Source organism: Phoenix dactylifera, chromosome 9, assembly GCF_051530095.1.
Source record: "Phoenix dactylifera cultivar Ajwa chromosome 9, Ajwa_hap1_PhDact_Kaust_v1.1, whole genome shotgun sequence".
NCBI lineage: Eukaryota > Viridiplantae > Streptophyta > Magnoliopsida > Arecales > Arecaceae > Phoenix > Phoenix dactylifera.
The window spans coordinates 31,742,439-31,763,851 of NC_143198.1; the positions used below are offsets into that span (position 1 = coordinate 31,742,439).

The 21,413-nt window shown below is 41.1% G+C and overlaps 2 protein-coding genes across 5 annotated transcripts; one reads left to right on the plus strand and one right to left on the minus strand.

The window, feature by feature from the left end:
- Positions 1-223: 223 nt before the first annotated feature.
- Positions 224-5,039, minus strand: LOC103719129 (auxin response factor 11-like). Of its 4 annotated transcripts, none has more exons than XM_088705021.1 (15): positions 4,550-5,039; positions 4,350-4,465; positions 4,150-4,245; positions 3,954-4,010; positions 3,671-3,823; positions 3,489-3,573; positions 3,261-3,351; positions 3,000-3,164; positions 2,777-2,890; positions 2,169-2,241; positions 1,938-2,094; positions 1,220-1,836; positions 953-1,140; positions 671-848; positions 224-528 (listed from the first exon to the last, which is right to left on the minus strand). In XM_088705021.1, exons 1-14 carry the CDS (start codon positions 4,602-4,604, stop codon positions 674-676), a joined length of 2,142 nt encoding a protein of 713 aa, XP_088561147.1. In that variant the 5' UTR covers positions 4,605-5,039; the 3' UTR covers positions 224-528; positions 671-673. The 4 variants fall into 4 exon arrangements, with proteins under 4 accessions (XP_088561147.1, XP_038987155.1, XP_038987156.1 ...); XM_039131227.2 differs by having other exon boundaries at positions 4,150-4,269; positions 4,550-4,961; XM_039131228.2 differs by having other exon boundaries at positions 224-848.
- Positions 5,040-16,987: 11,948 nt separating this feature from the next.
- LOC103719163 (DCD domain-containing protein NRP-B-like) lies at positions 16,988-20,426 on the plus strand. The gene is made up of 5 exons (XM_008808276.6): positions 16,988-18,131; positions 18,303-18,403; positions 18,500-18,583; positions 19,829-19,939; positions 20,025-20,426. The coding sequence occupies exons 1-5, from the start codon at positions 17,510-17,512 to the stop codon at positions 20,064-20,066; spliced, it is 960 nt and encodes a 319-aa protein (XP_008806498.3). The 5' UTR covers positions 16,988-17,509; the 3' UTR covers positions 20,067-20,426.
- The last annotated feature ends 987 nt before the right edge of the window (positions 20,427-21,413 follow it).

Here is a 21,413-nt window from a genome sequence, read left to right on the forward strand (position 1 = left end):
ATACTAGTAATCAGCTGGGCAACGAATGCAGTACACTCCCAGATTTAGGTACACGAGCCCAAACTGACACTGCGTGAGGGTAATATTGGCCGCAGGAGGCAAGGCAGCTGAGCTCAGGCAGCCACCAGGCTTTGGTCTCACTCTACCGAGTCGACTCCAAAGCCCGGAGAAAACAGTGGGTTGCAAGATTTTATGAATGGTCAAAAACACTAGTAAAAGATGCTGCACCCAAAAAAGTACTCATATATTTACATAGCTTATTCTTCGTAGAGGAATCAAGAAAAGGAAGAGAAAAATATTAAAAAAAAGGACAGCATGCCCATAAATTAATCCCAGACAGCACCAGAAGATCATAATATTCACAACCAAATCATTCCTTCCACTTTTCTTTCCCACCTCTCTTTTGTCGCCCAACCACACCTCCTCTCTCTAAAAACTCTTAAAGACCTAAATGCTGCTGAAAGTATCCAATCATCAACATCTTCATTTATTTAATCCTTCACCTTTTCCCAAATTATTTTTTAGGCTCTGAAAAAAAAAAGCGGCAAATTAGCAAGATTATTGTTGATATTTGCCACGCATGATAAAGTCCTTTCTGATGTTGAGTCAGAAAACTCCCTGCCGAGAGAATGACAAGGAAAATCAAAGACTAAAGTTGAAACCCCACTACCGTTCAGTTCTGGATGCTTTCAATTTTGGGCTCTTCGAGAGCAGCAGCACGAGCAGCCCCACCACCTCCTCCTTCACCCTCTGATGTTGGAGCTTCAGGAAACTTGCTCCTGGGCCTCATCTTCTTCACCTCTTCACTTGTATAGATGGATATCTTCTTCACCATCTTACAGAATTCTCTGCCAGCATTCAAATTTACAAGCCACTTTAGCATCACAGATTTAACTTAACAAAAGAATCCGATTTAACCTGCAAAACCACAAAAAGATTCAGAAAGACATACGGCCAGGGATCATCACCCACTAGCATCATGTCACCCTCATCATCAGTATACACCACTTCCCATTTGTTCCGATGGTGTAGCTCTCCTTCGATCTCGAACATCTGCTCCAGCTCCAGTATCAAGTCATCATAGCCTTCCAAGTATGTCAGATCAACAGCTCGACCGACCGCAATTCCTTGCATGTGAACCTTTGATCCCCCAAAAATCAGCATCATCATTCCAACACAACTCAGAAGAGGCATAACCATCATGAGGGTTTATTTTTACCTTGGTGCGGCTTCTGGTAGAACAGTTCTGGTTGTTTTGGATCTCCTTTGGAAATACTTGCAACCCTTGTATCGGCTCTTTGGGAGCTTTTGAAAGCCCTGAATGCCGGTCCGAGTCTTCAAGAGTTGCGGTGGTGGCCTGAAGAGGATCCTCATCGGTGGCACTTGATAGGCTGATCGTGCCAGCAGTTGCCCTCTCAATGCTGCTGGAGGGATTGACCAAATCAATCCCAAATAACCTACAAGTGCTGCTGCTCTCGGGTTTCTTCCATTTTTCTATGTTGCTACACAACCACAGTGAAGGCTTCTCATTCAGGCAGCTAGATAAATGCGGCCATGACGGGTCGATGGCCTTTGTCTCTCCTTTCGCACCCTCAAACAGCTTCAGAGAAACATCTGTCATCGAAGATGATGAACTCTTTACCGGAGATTGGAGATCCTTCAACCAGCAATCTGCTAATATTGTGTCGTGCGGGCTATGGCTTTTTAAGAAATTAGAGTCATTGCTTTCTTTTGGTCTCTGCGGCAAGAGAACTTGTGTCTCAGAGGTCTGGGCATCAGGGGCACCTACTTCCAGTGACTGCGTTTTTCCTGTGTACCGGAATCCTGAATAAGCTTCTGTACTCCAAAAGAACAAAGTGAAGAGGAACAAAGAGATTAGTTTTTATATTATGTAAAGAGAATAAGAAGGAAAGGAAAAGAAGCTTCATCCTACATACCGAAGCCTGAGAGATCCCAGGACGAGCGGGATCTTTTATTCTTCATAAACACTGGTTGACTTACACTTAAGGCAGTCATAGGACCAGTTAAAGGCTCTATATCCCATGGCGAAATCCTTTCCGGTCTCTGAATGTTGCTGGCTTCATCCCATTGTACCTAAAGCATGCAGTCATTAGAAGCATGACAAGCAGAGAAAAAATTGGTCAACAAGGGAAAAGAAAGAAGACCACCTTCAATGATCTCCACTTAGAACTTGCCCACTGAGAAGAAATATCTCCAACTCCAGTTATGGTCCCAGTAACCCTAGAAAATGAGAACAGTAAAACAGACTTATAACATATCTTCCGTATTATTAGATCAGTGTGAGCAGCATCTCCCTACATATTCTATATGTGGGTGTGGGTGTGTGTGTATATATATGTACACACACACACACATATATATACACACACAGACACATATATATATATATATATACTCTATATGTACACACACACACACACATATATACATATACATATATATATATATATATATATATATATATATATATATATAGGGTTCTGTGTTTTGTGAGGGTGATATATGCACAAAGCTCTCTCCAACTCTCTTGCTACATTTTTATCTCTTTTTATTATCCTACTCGTGCGGATTGAGTCTGCCGGTTTCGTCGGTCAATTAGGCAGTGCAGAGACCAAGTAAGCTTATCACTTGGCCATTGCATCTCAAGACAAATTTCTAGGAGCCCTTCTACATGTACTATGCGGGGCATGCATACATCAGTAAATGAAAGGTGAAAAATCCTAATAAATCTAAACAAAAATTTTTCAAGGATCACCTTTTCTCTGGAACATCTTCTCCCTCGAATCTCATCTTAAATCTCATCCCGACTGCGAATCCATTTTTAAATGCCTCCAAATACTTGTTGACACGAACGATAAATTGACTGATCCTGGATTATATACACCCAAAGCGTAGATTCCTCAGCATGCTAAACGAAGCAGCAAAAAAGCAAAAAAAAAGCATGCCCAATATATTATAGCCTAGGCAACAGTTCTAACCTGGGCTTGTAGAATACTGTGAAAAGAGAGTGAGTCGAGACAGCATGGGACGCAGTGGCAAGCACTCCAAGGTGCATGCTCTGACTTGAGATCACAGAAGATGGAATTGTATTCTGCTGTCGAGCGAGGCGTCTCACTCCAACATGCAGTTCTTCATTTTCCCCTCTGTAAGACAGAGATCAAGCCATATCCTGCTACAATTTAGATTTCAGGTGGATAGGAAAACGAAAACACCGTAACCTCTCATCCAGGAGATGATACCTCATAAAGATGAATACATCACCAGCGACTAATCTCTTACAAGTAACGTACGTACTCCAGCCAGTGGTTAGCAAATGCCTCCGTGGTTGACCTATCCTTTCAGAGTTGTATTATCGAACAGAAACGGCTGACAAAACCTTAAATTTACGAGACGCAACCAAAACAGAACAGGACGAAAGAATTCAGACATTCTTAGATTCATTTAACAAGAGAGAACGCGAGCAATACCTCTAAAGATGTGCTTGAATCGCCATTCAAAACCATGGAGATCCTTGGCGGCGAGCTCCCGAGTTGGGGTTGGCTGCGACATATCCTGTCCCGAGGAGACGAGAACCCAAAACACGTTGAGAGAGCATCCGAAAACCAAAAACGGGTAGCAGAAACAAATGCGGAGAAAAGATGGAACTGACAAGAGGAGGAAGGCATTCGGTGGCATGTCGCCGAAGAACCGAGAACCCCCCATGAGTGCTCGTGTCCGATGCTGTCAGAATCTTACAGAATGAGTGGACCGACGGTCTCAGTGGCTCTGGGAGACAGGGATCAGGACTTGTAGGCTCGCTTTGCTGATAGAATGGAACCAAGTTTCCAATTTTACATCAAGAACTCAACCAGATTCACATCACGATATGAAAAAATTCCATCTTTTTGAAATCCAAGTGAAACCTACAAAGAAAAGATCATGTAGGTTCTTACATCCGCTTCCGGGAGTAAAGTGATTTGCGCATAGACTTCATCCGTTTCGGGCTCGGCCTGATAAATATCGAAGTTTTATGAGCTTCTATATGTACGACACAGATGAACCAACACCGTGGAATTAACCATTTCTTGCTCCACATAAACATCGAAGTTCTTCATAATCTTACAGAAGATAAGAAAAACAGAGACTGACCCTCAGTTCGATGTTAACAACGCGGCAGAGTATCTTCGAAGGAAGATTGAACAGGGGAATCTGCTGGTCCGACTCCTGATCCGTGGACGGCACCAACTGCAAAGGATCACAGAACCACCGCTACAAAGGCCGTAAAAACAACGCAGGACAAAGCGCAATCCAGGAAGGGAAGAAAAGCAGCGAGTCTCCGAAGTCCTCACCTGCTCCATATGCCCCTGTGGGAAGTAGAACACCCTCTCGTGCAGCAGCGGGACCTCCACCAGCGGTCCTGCGCACGCCCTCCATAGCTCCTCGTACAGCCCTTCCTCTCCCGACCCTAAAACCCAGCGAAATCCATCAGAAAAACCGAAGCAAAAGAACGAAAAAGGCGACACCTTTAGAAGAACTAGCCACCGCTCACCTCCGTCCGGCCTCTCGCCCGGCCGGCTCGCCGGAGACCCCGATTCAAACGCCATGAGAGACCTCGACTCCCAGAACCACGCGCTCGTCTCTCCAACCCTCCTCTGTCACCAAGCTCGCTCTTTTGCGATCGCGCACGCCTAAAAATACCTCTTTTGTCGCTCCCTCGCCTTCTAATTTCCTTAATTCACCCCATTAATGGAGCGGCCGAGCCACCACTCCCAGCCAAAGAACGACAGAGCCTTGAAAGCGTCCGCCCCACCCTCTCCCCCCTCCGCCCCGCGTAACCGCCGAATGCCGCTTCCCCTCCCCCAGGAACCGTTTCCCCTCCTCCCTTCCGCGCGCTCCCGCCCCCAGCCAAGACCTCGGAGCTCAGAGAGAGAGAGAGAGACAGAGTAAAAACGCCGAGTCCCTCTCGCTTTTCTACTTGGGCTCCCTTGTCCTGTTCCCCCGAGCCCTCCTCTCTGAGGTGAGGACGGGAGGGATTACCTGGGGTTAGTGTAACTCGCCCCGGAGGTTATCGTGCGGCGAGGCCAACTGACGTCCCCTGTCGTAACGGCGGCGCCAAAGACGTTCGATTGATTGACGGTACCCCGCGGGAGAGGAGAATGACGGAGAGGATGACGGCGAGTTGACGGCGTCCGGGCCCCGTTGTCTGCCGGTGGGTTGGCAGCGGTTGTGTCTCGCTCCAGTAACCCCCGGCAGATATTTGGTCGGTACTGCGACCAAAAACTAGACTTCAAAAAATAGGAAAGGATTGGCCTTTCCTTTACCCTTTGGTGGGCCCAAGGGTCCACGTGGGGAATACCACGATCAAGACGGTCCACCTAACCCGGTCACTTCCGCTGGGCCCTCATGCCCTCGCCAAGACTTCTATCTTCCGACGTGGCCCCAGTTGAGCGGATCTCAGAGCGCCGGCCCGGGAAAGAGCCAATCGCACCCGTTGGATTTAAGTAGTCCTTGGGCGCACCAATGTCGAGTGGGCCCCTGGTCTTTTCTGTGGTGGTCCTTGTCTTGCGATTCGCTAGGCTTCGCGGTTGAACAGAGGGGAGATCAGACGGCTCTGGAGCGAGATGGGCTGGGGACAGGGCCCACTGGGGTGGGATAGAGGGTGAGCAGGGGGAACAACGACCGGACTAGGAACCCGACTCCGTACGTTAGGACAAGAGCTTAACGAGAGGGTGTTCCTTTCTCATTAGTCTTTGAAAAAAAGAATTATTGCCTAGAAAATAATTTCTTTGTCATCTACCGACAGTTGATATCAACAATGTGTTTATTGCATCTATCTGATTATTTTTTTTTTGTTGATATAAACGAATAATTTCATTAATGTTCTCGAATTTTTATTAGAGAAGGATGAGAGGAGCAAATTTGTCCCATATCATACATACATCCAGACATACATATATATAAAAGAGCTTGTTTCATTCGGGGTTTTTTTTTGACGTGATTAGATAATGTTATTAATATGTTTGGATTTTTATTCATTGAAGGGGTAGGCATATGGATTAAAAAAAAAAAAAAGCAAATCCTATATCATTTTTTTTTTGAAACTTAAAAATGGAGTCTTTTATAGTTTATTTTTTAATAATTCTTACGTGCCAGTCATAAATCAGCTTTGAAAACTATATATATTTATAAATATATAGATAGATAGAGAGATAGATAGATGCATCCATTCACAACCAACGATAAGAAGAAATAGGCTGGTAAAAAAAAAAAAAAAGAGAAAGAGAAATAGATAAGGTGGGCATCGAAACTCCAATTAGGTGATTGTTTAATCAATTGATTAGTTAATAGATATTGTTTAATCAATTGGTTAGCTAACAGATTATGTGAAGGAGAGAAAAATAAAATCATAAAGAGCTAAAATTTAGAGTTTAGGGTTTTAGCGGTTAATTAAGCAGGGAGGCCGGCACTCGGCTGGGTTCGCTTGTCCAAGGCAGAGGGCAGAGGTTTCCGAGTTTCTCCTCCTCTCGGAGACGCAAAACCCTGCGTACCTTTCGATGCGACTCTGTCTCGCTTGCAGCAGCAACTATCAACCATGCTTTCCTCCAAGATAAAATATAGACCGTAGTTTTGAAAACGTGATGATGCTTTCACTGGTGATCGAGCTTTTTAACAGTTTAAACGTTAGCTCCACTGCATGGCGCATGCATCACGTATCTAGTACCTTGGATTATTGTCACAAAAACTTGGAAATCTTCAAGAGTTGAAATAAATCATACAAACTTAGAAGAGATTACAATTACTTGTGGTTGCAGATGTTGCGAAAGCCTGGTGTGCTGAGAGATTTAATGGCCCCACTAAAGATCAGCATTTCATCATCCATGTAATAGCCTTGTGCATCACCTCTTTGTGTGAGGCCATTGCATGCCTTGGGCGCAGAAATAACGCATGCATCATGCCTATTTGGGACCATATGCACCTACGAGCTAGATGGTGTCCCTAAAATGTCAGACATCCTCTCGAATAAAGTAAGGTGCATGCCTATAGCTAGTGCTAACACTAAGAAGTCATTATAATGGGATTATACATTGTTATATGTTTACTTTTGTTAATTTTAATACTCCGTTATAAGGACATAACATTGGAATGCTGATGCATTGAAATGTTTTAGCATATTAATTAAAAATGTAGCAAAAAAAACTAGTATTTTTTTCCTGTATAATTGTTCTGCAAATGAAAATTGTTCCCTAAAAAGGGAGAAACTTTAGTTGCACTCGGTATAAGAAAAAGAGGAGAAAAAAAGAAACGGAAGAAGAAACTCGAAGTTCAACCTATCTTCCTCCTCCTTTGGCTATCTATGCATGCATATACTACTATGAAGTAGCTGGAGTAGACAATATATGATTAATTTCTTTGAGAAAAATTGTTTAGATTGGCGTGCATTCAGGTATTTATTCTTCATAACCAATTACAATTTAGAGCTAAGATGATTCTTGCTCTAAATAAGACCTTCGTTTATTGTGGATAGGAAGTCACGAACCGGTGTTATATGTTTTAACTTACCCAAAACCTAGAAGACTAATATAATACTATATTATTATACACTCTAAGATAGTCAATAATATGTCACAAGGCCGGTTAGCTCGACAACATATATAAATTATGTACATTGTCTTTTATATGCCGAGTGGATAATAGATCAACATGTGAGTTCATTAACATGGCAATATAGGCATGTGTTTTTGCCTCTTTATTAATTATAATATATATATATATATATGTGTGTGTGTGTGTGTGTGTGTGTGTGTGTGTGTGGGCTTAAGCAAGCTAATACAAGCAATCTAACATGAAATAAAGAATTAAAATACTAGAAATTTGACCAATATACATTGAGCTACTCGTGGAAATGGAGCTCAAACTAAGCAAGTATGTCACAAATATCATTTTACTAGAACAACTCTATCCCAATTGACCAGCCCCCTCTTTTTTATAGCTTATATGTTAAGCTTGTCTTTCAATCTTTATCGTATCTAACAAGTCTGCTGTTGTGAAAAATACATTCATCGGGCATTAGTAGAAAGAGCATAGTGCTCAAGGCTGCCTCTAAAGGGAAAAGTGTATGTGGCGGCTCTTTATTTACCGTCAAACACAATCTAATTCAAGATTCGTCTCTTATCAAACTTTAAAAATGTCGGTGTGATTTGTTATAGGTTTTATATTAAGTGGGAGCCAAAACCATGTAAATAATTTGACCAAGTTATATTCATCTCCTAGTCATTGAACGTAACAAGTATATACCATAGATAACGGTCATAAATAATATAACCTAGAGATTTGAAATCAGATTCAAAGCAAGAATGAGAGACCGAATAAATTGATCATGCGAGCATCTAACTATGTGGATTAGGAGGACTTTGTTCCTTTTTTTTTTCCTCCATCAAACAGCACATAAAGCTAGCAACCTGAGCTTTCTTAGTTTAATTATTAATCCGCAAAGTTAGGAATACTCCATCAACCAAATGGTTCTATATATATTGCAGGTAGGTAGGTAGGTGGGTGGGTGGGTAGGGCACCCAACCATATACATATACATATACATATACATATACATGCACATATACATTGGAGGGAGAGAGAGAAGAGCCCAAGTGAAGTCATCCCACCCACTCGTCTACTCTCCGGGCTCCTTTTCTTGCTTTGATCCTTCGCCTGGCGAGTGGTTGGTTGGCTAATTGCCCTGCTGTTTTAATTAAAGAGCAAGGTAGTGGATGGCATTCTATGACTTGCATCAGTGTGACGGTGCCTTTTGGGGGTGGATGTGGAGCTGTGGATGGGACATTGGCTCGAGGGGCATCATTCAGGTGTTTCAGACTCACACGTCGTGCAATCATCAAATGCATGAAGTACGTGGGCACATCGTTGGCAAAACCCATAATGCACCAAGGAACGTTTTGGACGGTGCTTTCTCGCTTGTAAATGCCTCGATAACTATTAGATAAGATCAATAAAGATTTACGTTTCACTTTGTCCCATGGCATCCATCGAACTAACTCCTTAAGCGAGTCTCCGATTTGTCTCTTGCCCATCACCACCTAGACTTCTATAAGACTCTATTGTGCGGGACTCGCGGAATGCACAGGGAGAGTGCAGGATGACTACTTATGCCTCCAATAACATGGTATGGCAGGCTATCATCTAGAAAGCAAGAAGATTTGGTGGCTTGTACTGCCCTGCATTGGACTTTGGACCGCTCTTTTAAATGCTTTACGTGACTTTTCCCATGCTTGATGCCTCGTAGCTGGTGGGCAGCATTTGAGTGAATCTAAACGGTTTCCAGCTAGTACGCAGCATCCATTGTTGATATACCAAGCAGGCGAGGGTCATGGCTGCAACTCATATGTCTTGTGTCGTATGGGAACGAGTCTTTCCCATTCAATTAATGTTGATGCCTTGGGTTAGACAGGGTCATGCAAATTGTGACAAGGCCACATAGAGGACTCATTAGTGTAGAATGATTTGGATCCTGTTGATGCAATCGCATACCTTTCTTCCAAATTTCTTTTGCCACACCGCTTTATTTCAATTATTTATAATAAGGAGGGTTCGTTCTCATCCAATCGCCTAGATAAGATGGGATTTGAATGTAGATCATTGGATACCATCTACTTGAGGAGTTGGTACCTATAATTTCAATCATCTCTTCTAGCTCTTCGGTGTGCTACAAAAAGAAGTAACAAATCTAGGCCATGTTGCTTCAAAAGCTCTCGTTTCGAAATGATGCAAGTGTTTTAATGATTCACTTGATGATCAAAGCGAAACTATCAACTTACCACTTATTTTCATAAATGATACGACACACTTTATTCTTCTAAAGAATACGATGAAAGTTCCATCTTAAGGTTTGGATCTAAAATCTTGATATTCCACATAAATAATATGAGAAAATTGGCAACATGATGGTTCAACCTTCTAAACTTCTGGCAAGATTAAAGCTTGAAGCTGCACCGACACATTTGCAAGCATACAAGAATAATTATCGGATTGAAAGGAACCAAGTTGAGCGAACTAAAAGCAGACCTAAGAACCAATCAAGAGTTGGAGTAACGCATACCGAATAACAATCTCATACTCGAAATTGACTCGACTGTCGTGATCATATTTCAAAAGAAAATAAAAATCATCAAACTTTCATCCGTGCCTCAATGTGATGCTAATAGAATAGTTTAATAATACAATTTAATAATACAATTTCTACAATTTAATACAATTTAATAATGTGATTCTCGTGCAGTAATTCTTGCTTGCCATATTTAATAATACAATTTCTACAATTTAGATATGTCAGAATCTTAATAAATTTTAAAATTTTATTAAAAAATAATTTTTTACTTAAAACCTGTTTGAATCACAGCATCTTTTGAAACACTGGGAATTCCCCTTTCATTTCTTTAGCAATTTTGACGTGGAAAAGTAGGAGTCAAGCCAGTGATAAAGAGACCATCCCTATTGAAGGAACAAAAAGATATGGATTAGCATCCACAGAAATAAAGAGCACAGTATTTTTGGTTGCATGCTCGGCTACCTCCCACTAATTTTTCTAAACATTTATGGCACATGAGACGACGTGATGACCGTATCTAATGTTTGTTATTTTGGAGAGTACGCCCCATGTGGAGACCAAAACATAGCCCTAACAAAGGGCGAGGCAACCCACACGCCGAGCCCGCCACCTTTTTCCCGGCCCATGCCTCCATCCAATGGGGGGGATGACATACCAAAACATGCACCCCATCTCATGGAAGCCAATCGATCATGCTGAGGGTGGAGGCTTCGCCAAATTATAACCCAACAATGGATTCCTCTCAAACTATTATTTCATATTATTTATGTATATATATAAATGAATGGTAATGCTTAACCGTTCAATCTGTTTAACTTATTTCAATTTTTTTTTTTTGTAAATCGAGCTAGATTGCCTATTTAATAAAATAGTCGAGTTTCAAAGTCAACTTCGATGGCGGCGTGTCAGTGGATGGAGTGTATGGTGGAGTGAGCTTTGTGATTAGAGATCATCTCTGCAGGATGATAGTGGTGGGGGTTGGCGTAATATCGGACTGACCGTCATTGAGGTGGAGCTTCGGGCCGCTTGGGAGGGTATCTCTTTTGCAAGGAGAGTTCTTGGAGCGAACAGAGTCCACCTTAAGGGGGACTTCTCCACGGTGATCGATTGAATACGGAGAGTGGATCGTTATGGGGACGGTTATCTGTTGATCAGTGAGACTCGCAGACTGGTCAGAGAGATAGTGTCCTTCCGGGCACCACATGTATTTCGGGAGGCAAACAGAGCTGCATACTGAGTTGCCTCCTTTGTTGTCCAGTACTCCGGAGATTTCATCTAGACCACGACCGATAAGATTTCTTCTTCGTTGTATCATTTCCTTTCTTTTGACTTGGCTGGCAGTACCATTTAAGAGCTATATGAAATGTCATTTTCATCAACAAAAAAAAATAGTTGAGTTTAGATATGGACTTTTGATCCGTTTGATAAACAGCTCAGGTTCAAGTTGGTGGATTTTTTATTAACCATGTATCCGACCCGACTGGTTTCTTGTTCGTTGCCACCCCTAATATTAATTATGGCAGCTGCAACATTAGAAAGCCCAGTGGAGTCCCTCTCAATCTTTTTTAAGTGCTAACAAATTTCTGAGTCGAGAGAGAAAAAGAGAAGGCAGGAGACAATACGCAAAGGTCTTCAGAGCCGGCAGTGGGATATTGGCCCGCCCTGCCCGAGGGGTCGCACACATCCCACCATCTTTTGACTTGATTTATGGCTCACCTGCTTTCAAAACCTAACATCCTTGGATTCTGACTTTTGCTGCGGCCGGTGGTGTGCATAAGACCGGACCTCAGAAATTCTTGATTAATTTCTTGGTCTTCAATCTTTCTCCCTTTCCAAAAACTAACAATTGGCCACCAAGGTGGTAGACTAGTGGTGCTGGACGGAATTTCTATCCTCATGGTCCCAAATTCGACTCGCTGTGGCGTTGATTAAAATATGGCTTCGGCCACTGCTTGGACATGAGGCATAGGAATGCTTCTTGGATCTCTAGTAGTCGGGGTGGTGTCAGGTGTGACGTACTCACACGTGGAACTTGAACCAGAGCCCAAAAGGTGGAAAGGGTATGAGTAATACCGGTCGGAGTGCCCAACACACGGTCATTTCTGCCCGCATTGAATATTCTCCTGGCGGGGCGGGGGCCCAGTGGAGGCTGCTACGCGGGGGTGGGCTTGTCCCTTCCTCCCCCTTCCCTTTTTGTTTTAGCAAAAAAAAAAAAAAACTAACAATTGAGACTAAATGGACGGGGAGTCCTACGTGGAGGTTACCAATGGGAGGCTGGTTTGAGCCTGACCAATATCTTGTGCTTGTTGCAAAGCTGGTCCGGTACAAAAACTTTGCCAAACACTTGAATGAAACCATTATTGAGAGTCGAGCAGTCCTCGTGGGGTGCAGAACTTTGTAGGGATGTGTGTGAAATCTCCTTCTTCCTTCCTTTCTTTTTTGTTTCTCGGGTAGAAGAAGACGTAAATGGATTTCAAGAGTGCGTTCTTGGCTCGCACCATGCACCCATGGTGGTCCAAGCCTTCTGTCACAATCTACAGGACCAGCAAGGTACCTTAATGTGAACTTCCCAGTTCCTATCCTCTTCTACGGTGGACTCCTGTTTGACCGTCCCACTAGTTGACCCACTCACAGCTTCTCGAAGTGGCTATGGAAAAGGTGGGATTCTTCTTCAATTCGGGCTCATTCCTTGTCACTGCTTGATAGTTTGCAGGAAAGTTTTCATGAACGGGAATGCAACACATCTTCTGCATGCAGTCCCGGTCAAAACAAAGGTGGTGGCGTGGCTTGGGAGAAGGGAATATAATTAGTATGAAATACTACTCGAACCAAGCGAGATTCCTTTGGGATTAACTTATGTTAATTGGAAGACAAGTTGGTGATGGGGGTATGTAATGAGTCATGTGGTGAGGAGATGATTAGTCAAATGAGTAGATTAGTAGCTAACTCTGGACAACATCAATGTTAAAAATTTGCAAAGATATGTCGGGGCAATTTGCGGTATCTGACAACTCGGCTCGTTGTTATTAGCACTTAATCGAGACGTAATTGCTGACTTATGGCACGATTTGCTTTGAACATAGAATAATATTGTATCTAATTAACTGCTGTTAATTTTGGCTAATATAAGACTAGATGCAATCTTACATAACAATTCTTACTCTGCAAGGTTGCTTATTACTATAAATAAAAGACGATAGGAGCAATATGTTTCAAAAAGAAAAAAAATATTATATATTCTCACAAATTGGAACTAGAATAACGGGTTAAATTTTAAAATGGATAATATTGTCCAAGGAAAAGCTTGATAATATATAGACTCTAAGGATGTTGTACAGTTTTAAAGTGGAGAAAAGTAAATAATTTATCATTATAGCAAGAATAATAATAATTATTTAGCATTTACATTGTTCATCTAAATTATTTTTCTATTAAAAAGTTGTATCAGCTGAGAAAAGTATGCTTTTAATCAATAAATTAAACCACGGACAAAAGCACCTGCCCTAGGCCTACAACTCCCAATAGTTTGCTAAGCAGGCCCAGAAGTCATGGGCCCAGTAGCCTGATCCGAATTTGTTTGATTGGTTCAAGATCACAAAGTGGGCTGCACGGCCCAACTGCTTCAAATGCTTATTAGAAGACGGACCCAGGAACGAATGCTTATTAGATCACAATTACGCAACCTGCAATTGGATGATATGAGATGTCATAATATTAATTAAACACTTGTCTTTCCTTCTCAAAAACAAACAAAAACATTTGTTTTCCATGAGAATAATGTTTCTTAAATACACACACACACACACACACACAATGTAATTGGCTACGCATCCTGCCTTTGGAGTGCTTTGATTGGCTCTCCATCTCATAAATCTAGGGCCAGGATGTGCTCCAAGAAATGGAGGCTAAATTAGGGATAGAACTGAGTGGGCGAGGGTTAAACTATTTGATGAAGAATAGGGATATGTTTTAAATGTAAAGCTAGAAATAGAGTACTATATAAGCAAACTAGGTTACTAGTTTCCAAGTAGAGCTTGAAGGAGGTTTGGATTCTCTTTCTGCTTCTTGTTACATGATGTTTCCATAAGTATTTTCATTTCTTTGAAGAGACTGCAGTAATTTGACAATTATTCTCCTGGAAAAATTTTCTTGGTTTAGGTGTCTGGAATTGATAAAGTTCTGGCCCTAGCCTTGTTTTATTTTCAGTCAGGTTTCCTCCTGCCCTAATTCTTAAAAGAGAAAAAAAAGGAAAAAACTACCAATATTTGACATTGATTGGTCACTTTGCTTTTAAGGTCCATTGTAGCTTAGTTTTTTGGTCCCTTGGGAAAAATTTTAGTTTTGATGTACAACGGCCTTTTGCATGCTTATGATAAACCTTTGGAATTTACAATAACGCGAACAGGGTCCATTAATTTTAGTGGGACACACAAAAAAAAGTGCAGCCAAGTGGTGAAGAAAAACCAGTCCTCCATGGCTTAAAGCTCTACTACTTATGTTTGTGAATCACTCGAATGAAATAAAATCCAAGTTCAAACCTGGGAATAATTTTTTTCAAAAAGAGGCTATAGATTAGCGATCAGAACTTTCCTCCATACTGAGAGGTGCCATGTGTTTGAATTGTTCTCGAGGAGGAGGAGGACAAGAAGAATCACCTAAAAGTCGAAGTAGAATCCAATTATGAATGATATGAATCATGTTGCATTACAGATGGAGAGATGCCATGTCTTAATGGACAGTGATACCATAAACACGACAGCGAATTAGACCATAAATACGTTAGATAAGGGACTAAAATAGTTTCTCATCCATAGCACGAACATCTGAGCTTGTTCTCATTTATATGCAACCGCCACGTTTTACTCAAAAATATCATGCAACCATTATGCAAGGCACCGAGAAATTCAGAAGAATGCTTCCAGGTTTCGTACGTCCAGCTTCTCCAGATTCTCTATTTTGAGTCATCAACATTCTTCCTGCCCAAATATATTTGAAGGCAACCCACAACCGAACACAAATATTCTCCTCTCTTAGGGCTCGTTTGGTTCGCAGGAAAGGGAGGGGGGAAAGTGTGGTCAACGGGAAAGTAATGAAATGCCTCTTGTTTGGTTGGAGTTTTCAAAGGAGAGAGATGGGAAAGTTGTATTCCCATGGGAATATGATTCCCACATTTCATGGGAAAGTCTTTCCCATGAGAAACATGGGAAAGTTACTTTTCCATGAGGTGGGAATCACTCCTTTTTTATTTTTTCCCAAAAAGACCCTTCAGCATTAAAGAAGCATTAAAGAGGCATTAAAGACCTAATTTTTATTAAGGGCATAATAGGAATTATACATAACTTTCCTAGGAAAGTGGATGGTCAACCAAACATAAGCACTTTGGAAATTTGTCACTTTCCCATAGTTAACCAAACATGCCAAAAGTGCTTTCCTAGGTATCCTCTTCCTAGGAATCTGATTCCCAGGAATCATATTCCTAGAAGGGAAAATACTTCCCGCGAATCAAACGAGCCCTTAGTGTTCACGACTTCAGCATATCTTCAGCATTCTAATTTGTGGATTCCATAGGTGGTGCCGTGATCTAGTTTCAATTCCTAAGAACTCGATGCGACACCTCACTAGCCGTAACTTCATAGTTTGGCACCACGTCATTTGCACGCTGGCAGTTGGACGGTCCAATTTCATCGAGATAGATATTGTTGCAGGGTCCTTGTCGATTCCAGAATCTTAGCACGTATCTATCCATGGGCAACTGTTTCGTCACTGCGGTTTTGTCTGGCAAAACAAGTTAATGGCAGTCTTTTGAGCAGCAAGATTGGATTATTTGATTCTCTTGGTGAAGTCATGCATGAATCTTGCTCTTTTGTTGCATATGACATATAAGTCATGTCTGCGTGTGCGGGATGATGTGTCATTGCCATTGATTGACAAATAGAATGGTACAAAATTTTATATCGCAAAATTTTTCTCCCATGTGTTATTGCATAACTCTGGTGAACCTAACCTTTTTTTTTTTTTCGTCCTGATATTGAAAGCATTGGCCATGATAAAGTCCATGAAAACAAGAGCTTAGCACTCTTATACACAAAAACACAAGCTGTATTTTTCCTAAGCATCACCAATATTATTTGTTAAAATATTTGGAGAAAAAGAGAAAAACAAAAAAAAAAGAGACTCTATTGTATCATATTCGGTACATTTCAGGAGTTATATATACTCGTGTACAGACTCCATACGTGAAGAATAATATAGGTTGATATAGGATCTCACTAATAATGGAAAATATTATGGATAATACGGATTGCCATGTGATTCTTAAAATTACTCCAACAAAATTATACAATCACGTTGATAAAAAAAATAGTATAAGTAATACAGTTTGTTACGTGATCTCTAAAATTACTCTAACATTATTTAAGATATTTTTTATGTGATAGCATCAGAATTATTTGCTTGGCAATTATTTTAGCCGCTCAGAGAATAATATGAGGGGGCAGTTCTCAATTTTGGAAGATCTTGGCAGGATAACTACAGTTTGGCGAGAAAGTATTGATTCAGAGTTGTGTTTGGTTTCAGCCTAGTTTCATTCAATGGTGCATGGCACAAATGCCACGCTAGTGATCCATATGTGAGGCTTACCATCGTGGCCTGGGCCCACTGCAACAAGCATGGGCCGCACACCTGATCCATAACCTCGCCCGACCGACACCCAAAAATACGACTCCCGTTACCCACGTTTCCTGGGACCCACCCAGCTGTCATATATTTTATCATATAATATCAAATTATTAGATGTATCCAACCCACCTAATAATTTCTCCCACACAACCAACCCTACATAAAAGCCGGCCATGATCGCGTTCCCTCGCCGTCCATCAAAACACTTCCTCGGATGCTCCTCTATCCCTCATCATTAGCTGAACACGTGTCCCACCTAGATCACACCCCTAGAGCTCCTTAGCACCTAGTTTCTCCGCATGGCAGCCAAACAAGCTTCTGGAATATTGTCCCAAAAAAAGAAAAAAAAAAAAGAGGCAACTTTCTAGAATACGTGGCAAGCGACACGGCTCTCCGCCTGTCCCTATTAGTTCCCCCTCCACTAGTACCTTCCCTGCGAAGTAATCCCCCTTATTCCCGTGTTAACCCAACCACCACCCACCACCCGAATTAATTCATCCAGAAATCCGTCATCCCCCCTCCCTGTTTTGACTTCCAGAAAAGCGTATTCGTCATCCCCTTACCCTCCTTCCGATAAATCTCCCACGCATCCTTCCGCCCACTCCCAAAATTGCAATCCCCCGTTCTCTCCTCTCCCCGCACCTATTCCTCAATTCATCTCAACTCGTACACTGAATAATTTTTAGTTGAATTGGAGTGAATTGGTCGCGGAAGATGGAGGCCAGCAACCAGGAGTTCTGGCACTTCAGCGATCAGATCCGGCTCCAGACGATCGACTTGAGCAACCTTTCTATCGGGGATAGCATCTGGAGCGACTCGTATTTGAAGAGGACCGACGAGCGTCGAAACTTCGAGAATCCCGTCGGGCCGTCCGATCTCGGCTGGAAGATGGGATTCGGGAATCAGAAGCTGGCGTTCGGGAATAGCAACAACCAACGGATCAACAATAGCAATTCCAACGACAACAGCGGTGGGAATAACGGTGGAATGAAGAATGGGAATTTTGCGACTAATGGTTACAACAGCAACAACAACAACAATAATACCAACGGGGTGATTAAGAATTATTTTAGCAAGGGGACTGGGAAGTCCGTGAATCACGGACATGGTGGGAAGAAGAATAACGGTTATGATGGCAACGGAGGGAGTGGGAAGAAGAAGAATAACAATAACGGGAATAGCGGCAGTAATAACAACAATAGCAACGGAGCGGTGGATAAGAGATTCAAGACGCTGCCGCCGTCGGAGTCGCTGCCGAGGAATGAAGCGGTCGGCGGTTATATCTTTGTCTGCAACAACGACACCATGGAGGAGAATCTCAGGAGGCAGCTCTTCGGTATGCATCATTTTATTTGCTTAATCGCCATTCTCTTATTATTTGATGGAAATCTTTTAAATTTTTTTTTTTATAATAAGTATATTTGATCGCCAACTTTCTGCAGTATGGGTTTAATCCAGATAGAAATCTTTTGTCATCTTTTTTCCTAATTCTTTTGGTTGGTACCAGGTCTGCCATCAAGGTACAGAGACTCGGTCCGAGCGATAACACCAGGGCTGCCTCTTTTCCTCTACAACTACTCCACCCACCAGCTCCATGGGATTTTTGAGGTGCTGCGTCGATCTAATCCCATCATCTTAATTATATGCTCGATGGAATTGGATTCTGTTTTCTTATGCAAATCTGTCTTTAAATTTGGTCTGCAGGCGGCTAGCTTTGGAGGAACCAACATCGATCCGACGGCTTGGGGGGACAAGAAATGCCCTGGGGAATCCCGTTTCCCGGCCCAGGTGTGGATTCCTTCATACTTGCTCTTGGAATTGTCACGTAACTCCATCATGCTTTGGGTCTGGCTAGATTTTATCATGTTAATCTAAGTTTTCAGGATTTCAACTAATTTTCGCCAACTAGTGTTTTGTCCATGGAGCTATAACAACCACTCTTATCTTTCTTTTCTATAAACTCGATCAACTGAAATTAGATTGGTGAGATCCCAGTCAGATTGGTGATCGAGATTTGAGAACGTGTCATGCAGGTTTTGGATCTTGGTCTAGATCATAAATTGGATCAGTGGTTTAACTTGGGCTTGTGAAATGCTGCTCGTTGTGGGTGTAGATGTGCTCAATTAAATAGTTTTTAACTATCAGAATAAGTGTTTAGTGTTTTCTTCTTCTCCTTCGTGTTCTTGAGATAATAGTATCTGAATGCTTCTTATTCTTTTTCTTCTTCTTCTTCCTGTCCTTGAGAAAATTGTATCTGAATGAGTTTTTGGGTATATTCATGTAGATGTATTTTGTCTTCCTTGTTGGTGTCACAACCTAGGATCTTATCCAAAATGACTAGGTTAGCTTAAATGTATTATTTAGATTTTTTAGCTCTATATAAATATCCAAGATCTATTCAATGCATAGCTGACATGAGACTAAACACGTATACCCGCAACGATCCTCACAGTTAGTAACCTACATGTTGTCAGACACAATGAGGATATTGAATTGCATCAAACTTATTCAATCCATTTATGCTACTATTGGAGGCCTTTCATGAATTTGGATGGACATCAATTTTAGGTCAGGAAGATAGTTTACCTTATTCCCACCTGCCTCCCTTCACCGCCGCCCTATTTAATTCTGAAAAAGGAGAGGGGATATGATAGTATATTCTTAATGGTTTGAGCAGGCAGTTTGTTTCATCTTTTGGTGCTCTATATTCACATAAATAGATTATTTTATCCGAGTTGGGGTGCAGCTCCACTTTCTATCATAATTATTTGCCCATCTGCTAATAATAGTTGTTGAGGTGGTTGCTTTGTTTATGCCAGAACACAAAACTCTTTAACCAAATTCCTTGGACCGTGGCTTCCAACGTATTTTTTTTCTATTTCTTTGATGGAGACCTCCAACAACCAGGATATTACCCCTTATTTTTTCTCTGCCGAAGAGATTTTTCTTAATGACTTATCTGAGGGTTATGTGTTTAATTGCTTGTTTAAGTTATTCTCATTGTTTTTTTTTCCCCCTCTTTTCTTTGATTAGGTGAGAGTAATGACAAGGAAGGTCTGTGATCCACTGGAGGAGGATTCATTTCGCCCTATCCTTCATCACTACGATGGCCCCAAGTTTCGGCTGGAGCTCAGTGTTCCTGAGGTTTATGCCTGAAAAGTTTTATTTGCTATCTCTACTTTTCATCAGCTTGGTTGTGACATTGTGATGGCATGCTCTATTTTTTCAGGCTCTGTCTCTCCTTGATATATTTGCGGTAAACAATGCTTGAGATGGAGTTGGCCTATTCTCAGAACAATCAACCTGGATGGCGATGCAGGCATATCTATATATAAATATCTGTTCTTCGTACTACCTTGGAATAAGTTTGTGTTTTCTGGGGATAAATTTTAGTGGACTATATGATCCAGATGAAGAAGGGTGGAGTGATGAGGCCTGTTCTTGGTACTTATGCCAGTTTTTGTAAGAAATTCTGGGACAGACTCTGTTATGTAAGTGAGTCATATAGAAGAGGATCTTTTATCTTTTTTTCCGCAAATAATAGTGTTTGTTGGTGTGCAAGATGGTAGAAGTATCATCTGAATAAAGCGGCTGAAGGAGCACAGAATTCGTGTTGGGATTACCTACCCAATTTATTTGATGTCATGGTTTGCGTACTAATCCTACCATCCGCAGCCCATCTCTAACGTTTCAATTGACTTCCTTTTGTAGCTTGGAAGCTTTGCATGCGACCTTAAGTTGATTGAAATTGTATCTTTGTGATTTCTGCATCCTGGAGATCCTTAAATTTGTGCGTATTTTGCATTACCTCACAATTATCTTGTTGCGGCAAAGAGAAAAGAGTAACAAAATAAGAAGAGAAATTAAAAAAAAAAAAAAAAGAGCACATGATATTTATATGATTTAATTTATTGATCTACATCTAGAGGTAGAGGTAATGTAAAATTTTTTTATATAAAAATTGGAGATTAAGAGTTTAAAATTTCTTTATAAATCTTCTCTTCATATGCTTGATCTTGAGGCCATTCAATTGTTTTTTTTCCTGTTTTAAGGATTGTATGATATATATATATATATATATATATATATATATATATATATATATATATATATATATATATATATATATATATATATATATATATATATATATATATATATATATATGAATATGATAGAGTAAGTTGATTTAGACTTTGACTAATGTCCTAATTAAATTAGTCCAACGTTTCTATACCTTCATCTAACTATTAGTGCATTTCTATACCTCCGTCTAACTATTAGTGCGCTTTTATACTTTCGTCAAACTATTTGTGCAACTTAAACAAAACATTTATAACGGTTTGGAAAAATTTGAGTAAGTTGATTTAGATTTGGATTGATGTTCTAATTAAGTTAGGCCGACACTTCTATATCTTCGTCTAACTATTCTTGCAATCTAAACAAAACATTTATAGCAGTCTTAGAGGATTTTTTTTTTCTTTCTCCTATCCATAAAAAAATCCTCCTTGGACTCTCTGGGCTTGCAAGACTTCCATTGGGAATGCTGGGTCAATGCTTAGTTTTCTTCCTTCGGGAAGATAGGAGAATGGGGGTGGTTAGAGGCCTTAAATGGTAA

Bases quoted from the DNA above. Each gene is read 5' to 3' on its own strand.
- LOC103719163 (XM_008808276.6), top strand. From the start codon at position 17,510: ATGGAGGCCAGCAACCAGGAGTTCTGGCACTTCAGCGATCAGATCCGG. The intron at 18,132-18,302 runs GTATGCATCATT...GGTTGGTACCAG, and splicing joins TCTCAGGAGGCAGCTCTTCG to GTCTGCCATCAAGGTACAGA. The intron at 18,404-18,499 runs GTGCTGCGTCGA...TTTGGTCTGCAG, and splicing joins AGCTCCATGGGATTTTTGAG to GCGGCTAGCTTTGGAGGAAC.
- LOC103719129 (XM_039131227.2), bottom strand. From the start codon at position 4,604: ATGGCGTTTGAATCGGGGTCTCCGGCGAGCCGGCCGGGCGAGAGGCCG. The intron at 2,891-2,999 runs GTTAGAACTGTT...TATATAATCCAG, and splicing joins ACAGTATTCTACAAGCCCAG to GATCAGTCAATTTATCGTTC. The intron at 849-952 runs GTATGTCTTTCT...GAATGCTGGCAG, and splicing joins GTGGGTGATGATCCCTGGCC to AGAATTCTGTAAGATGGTGA.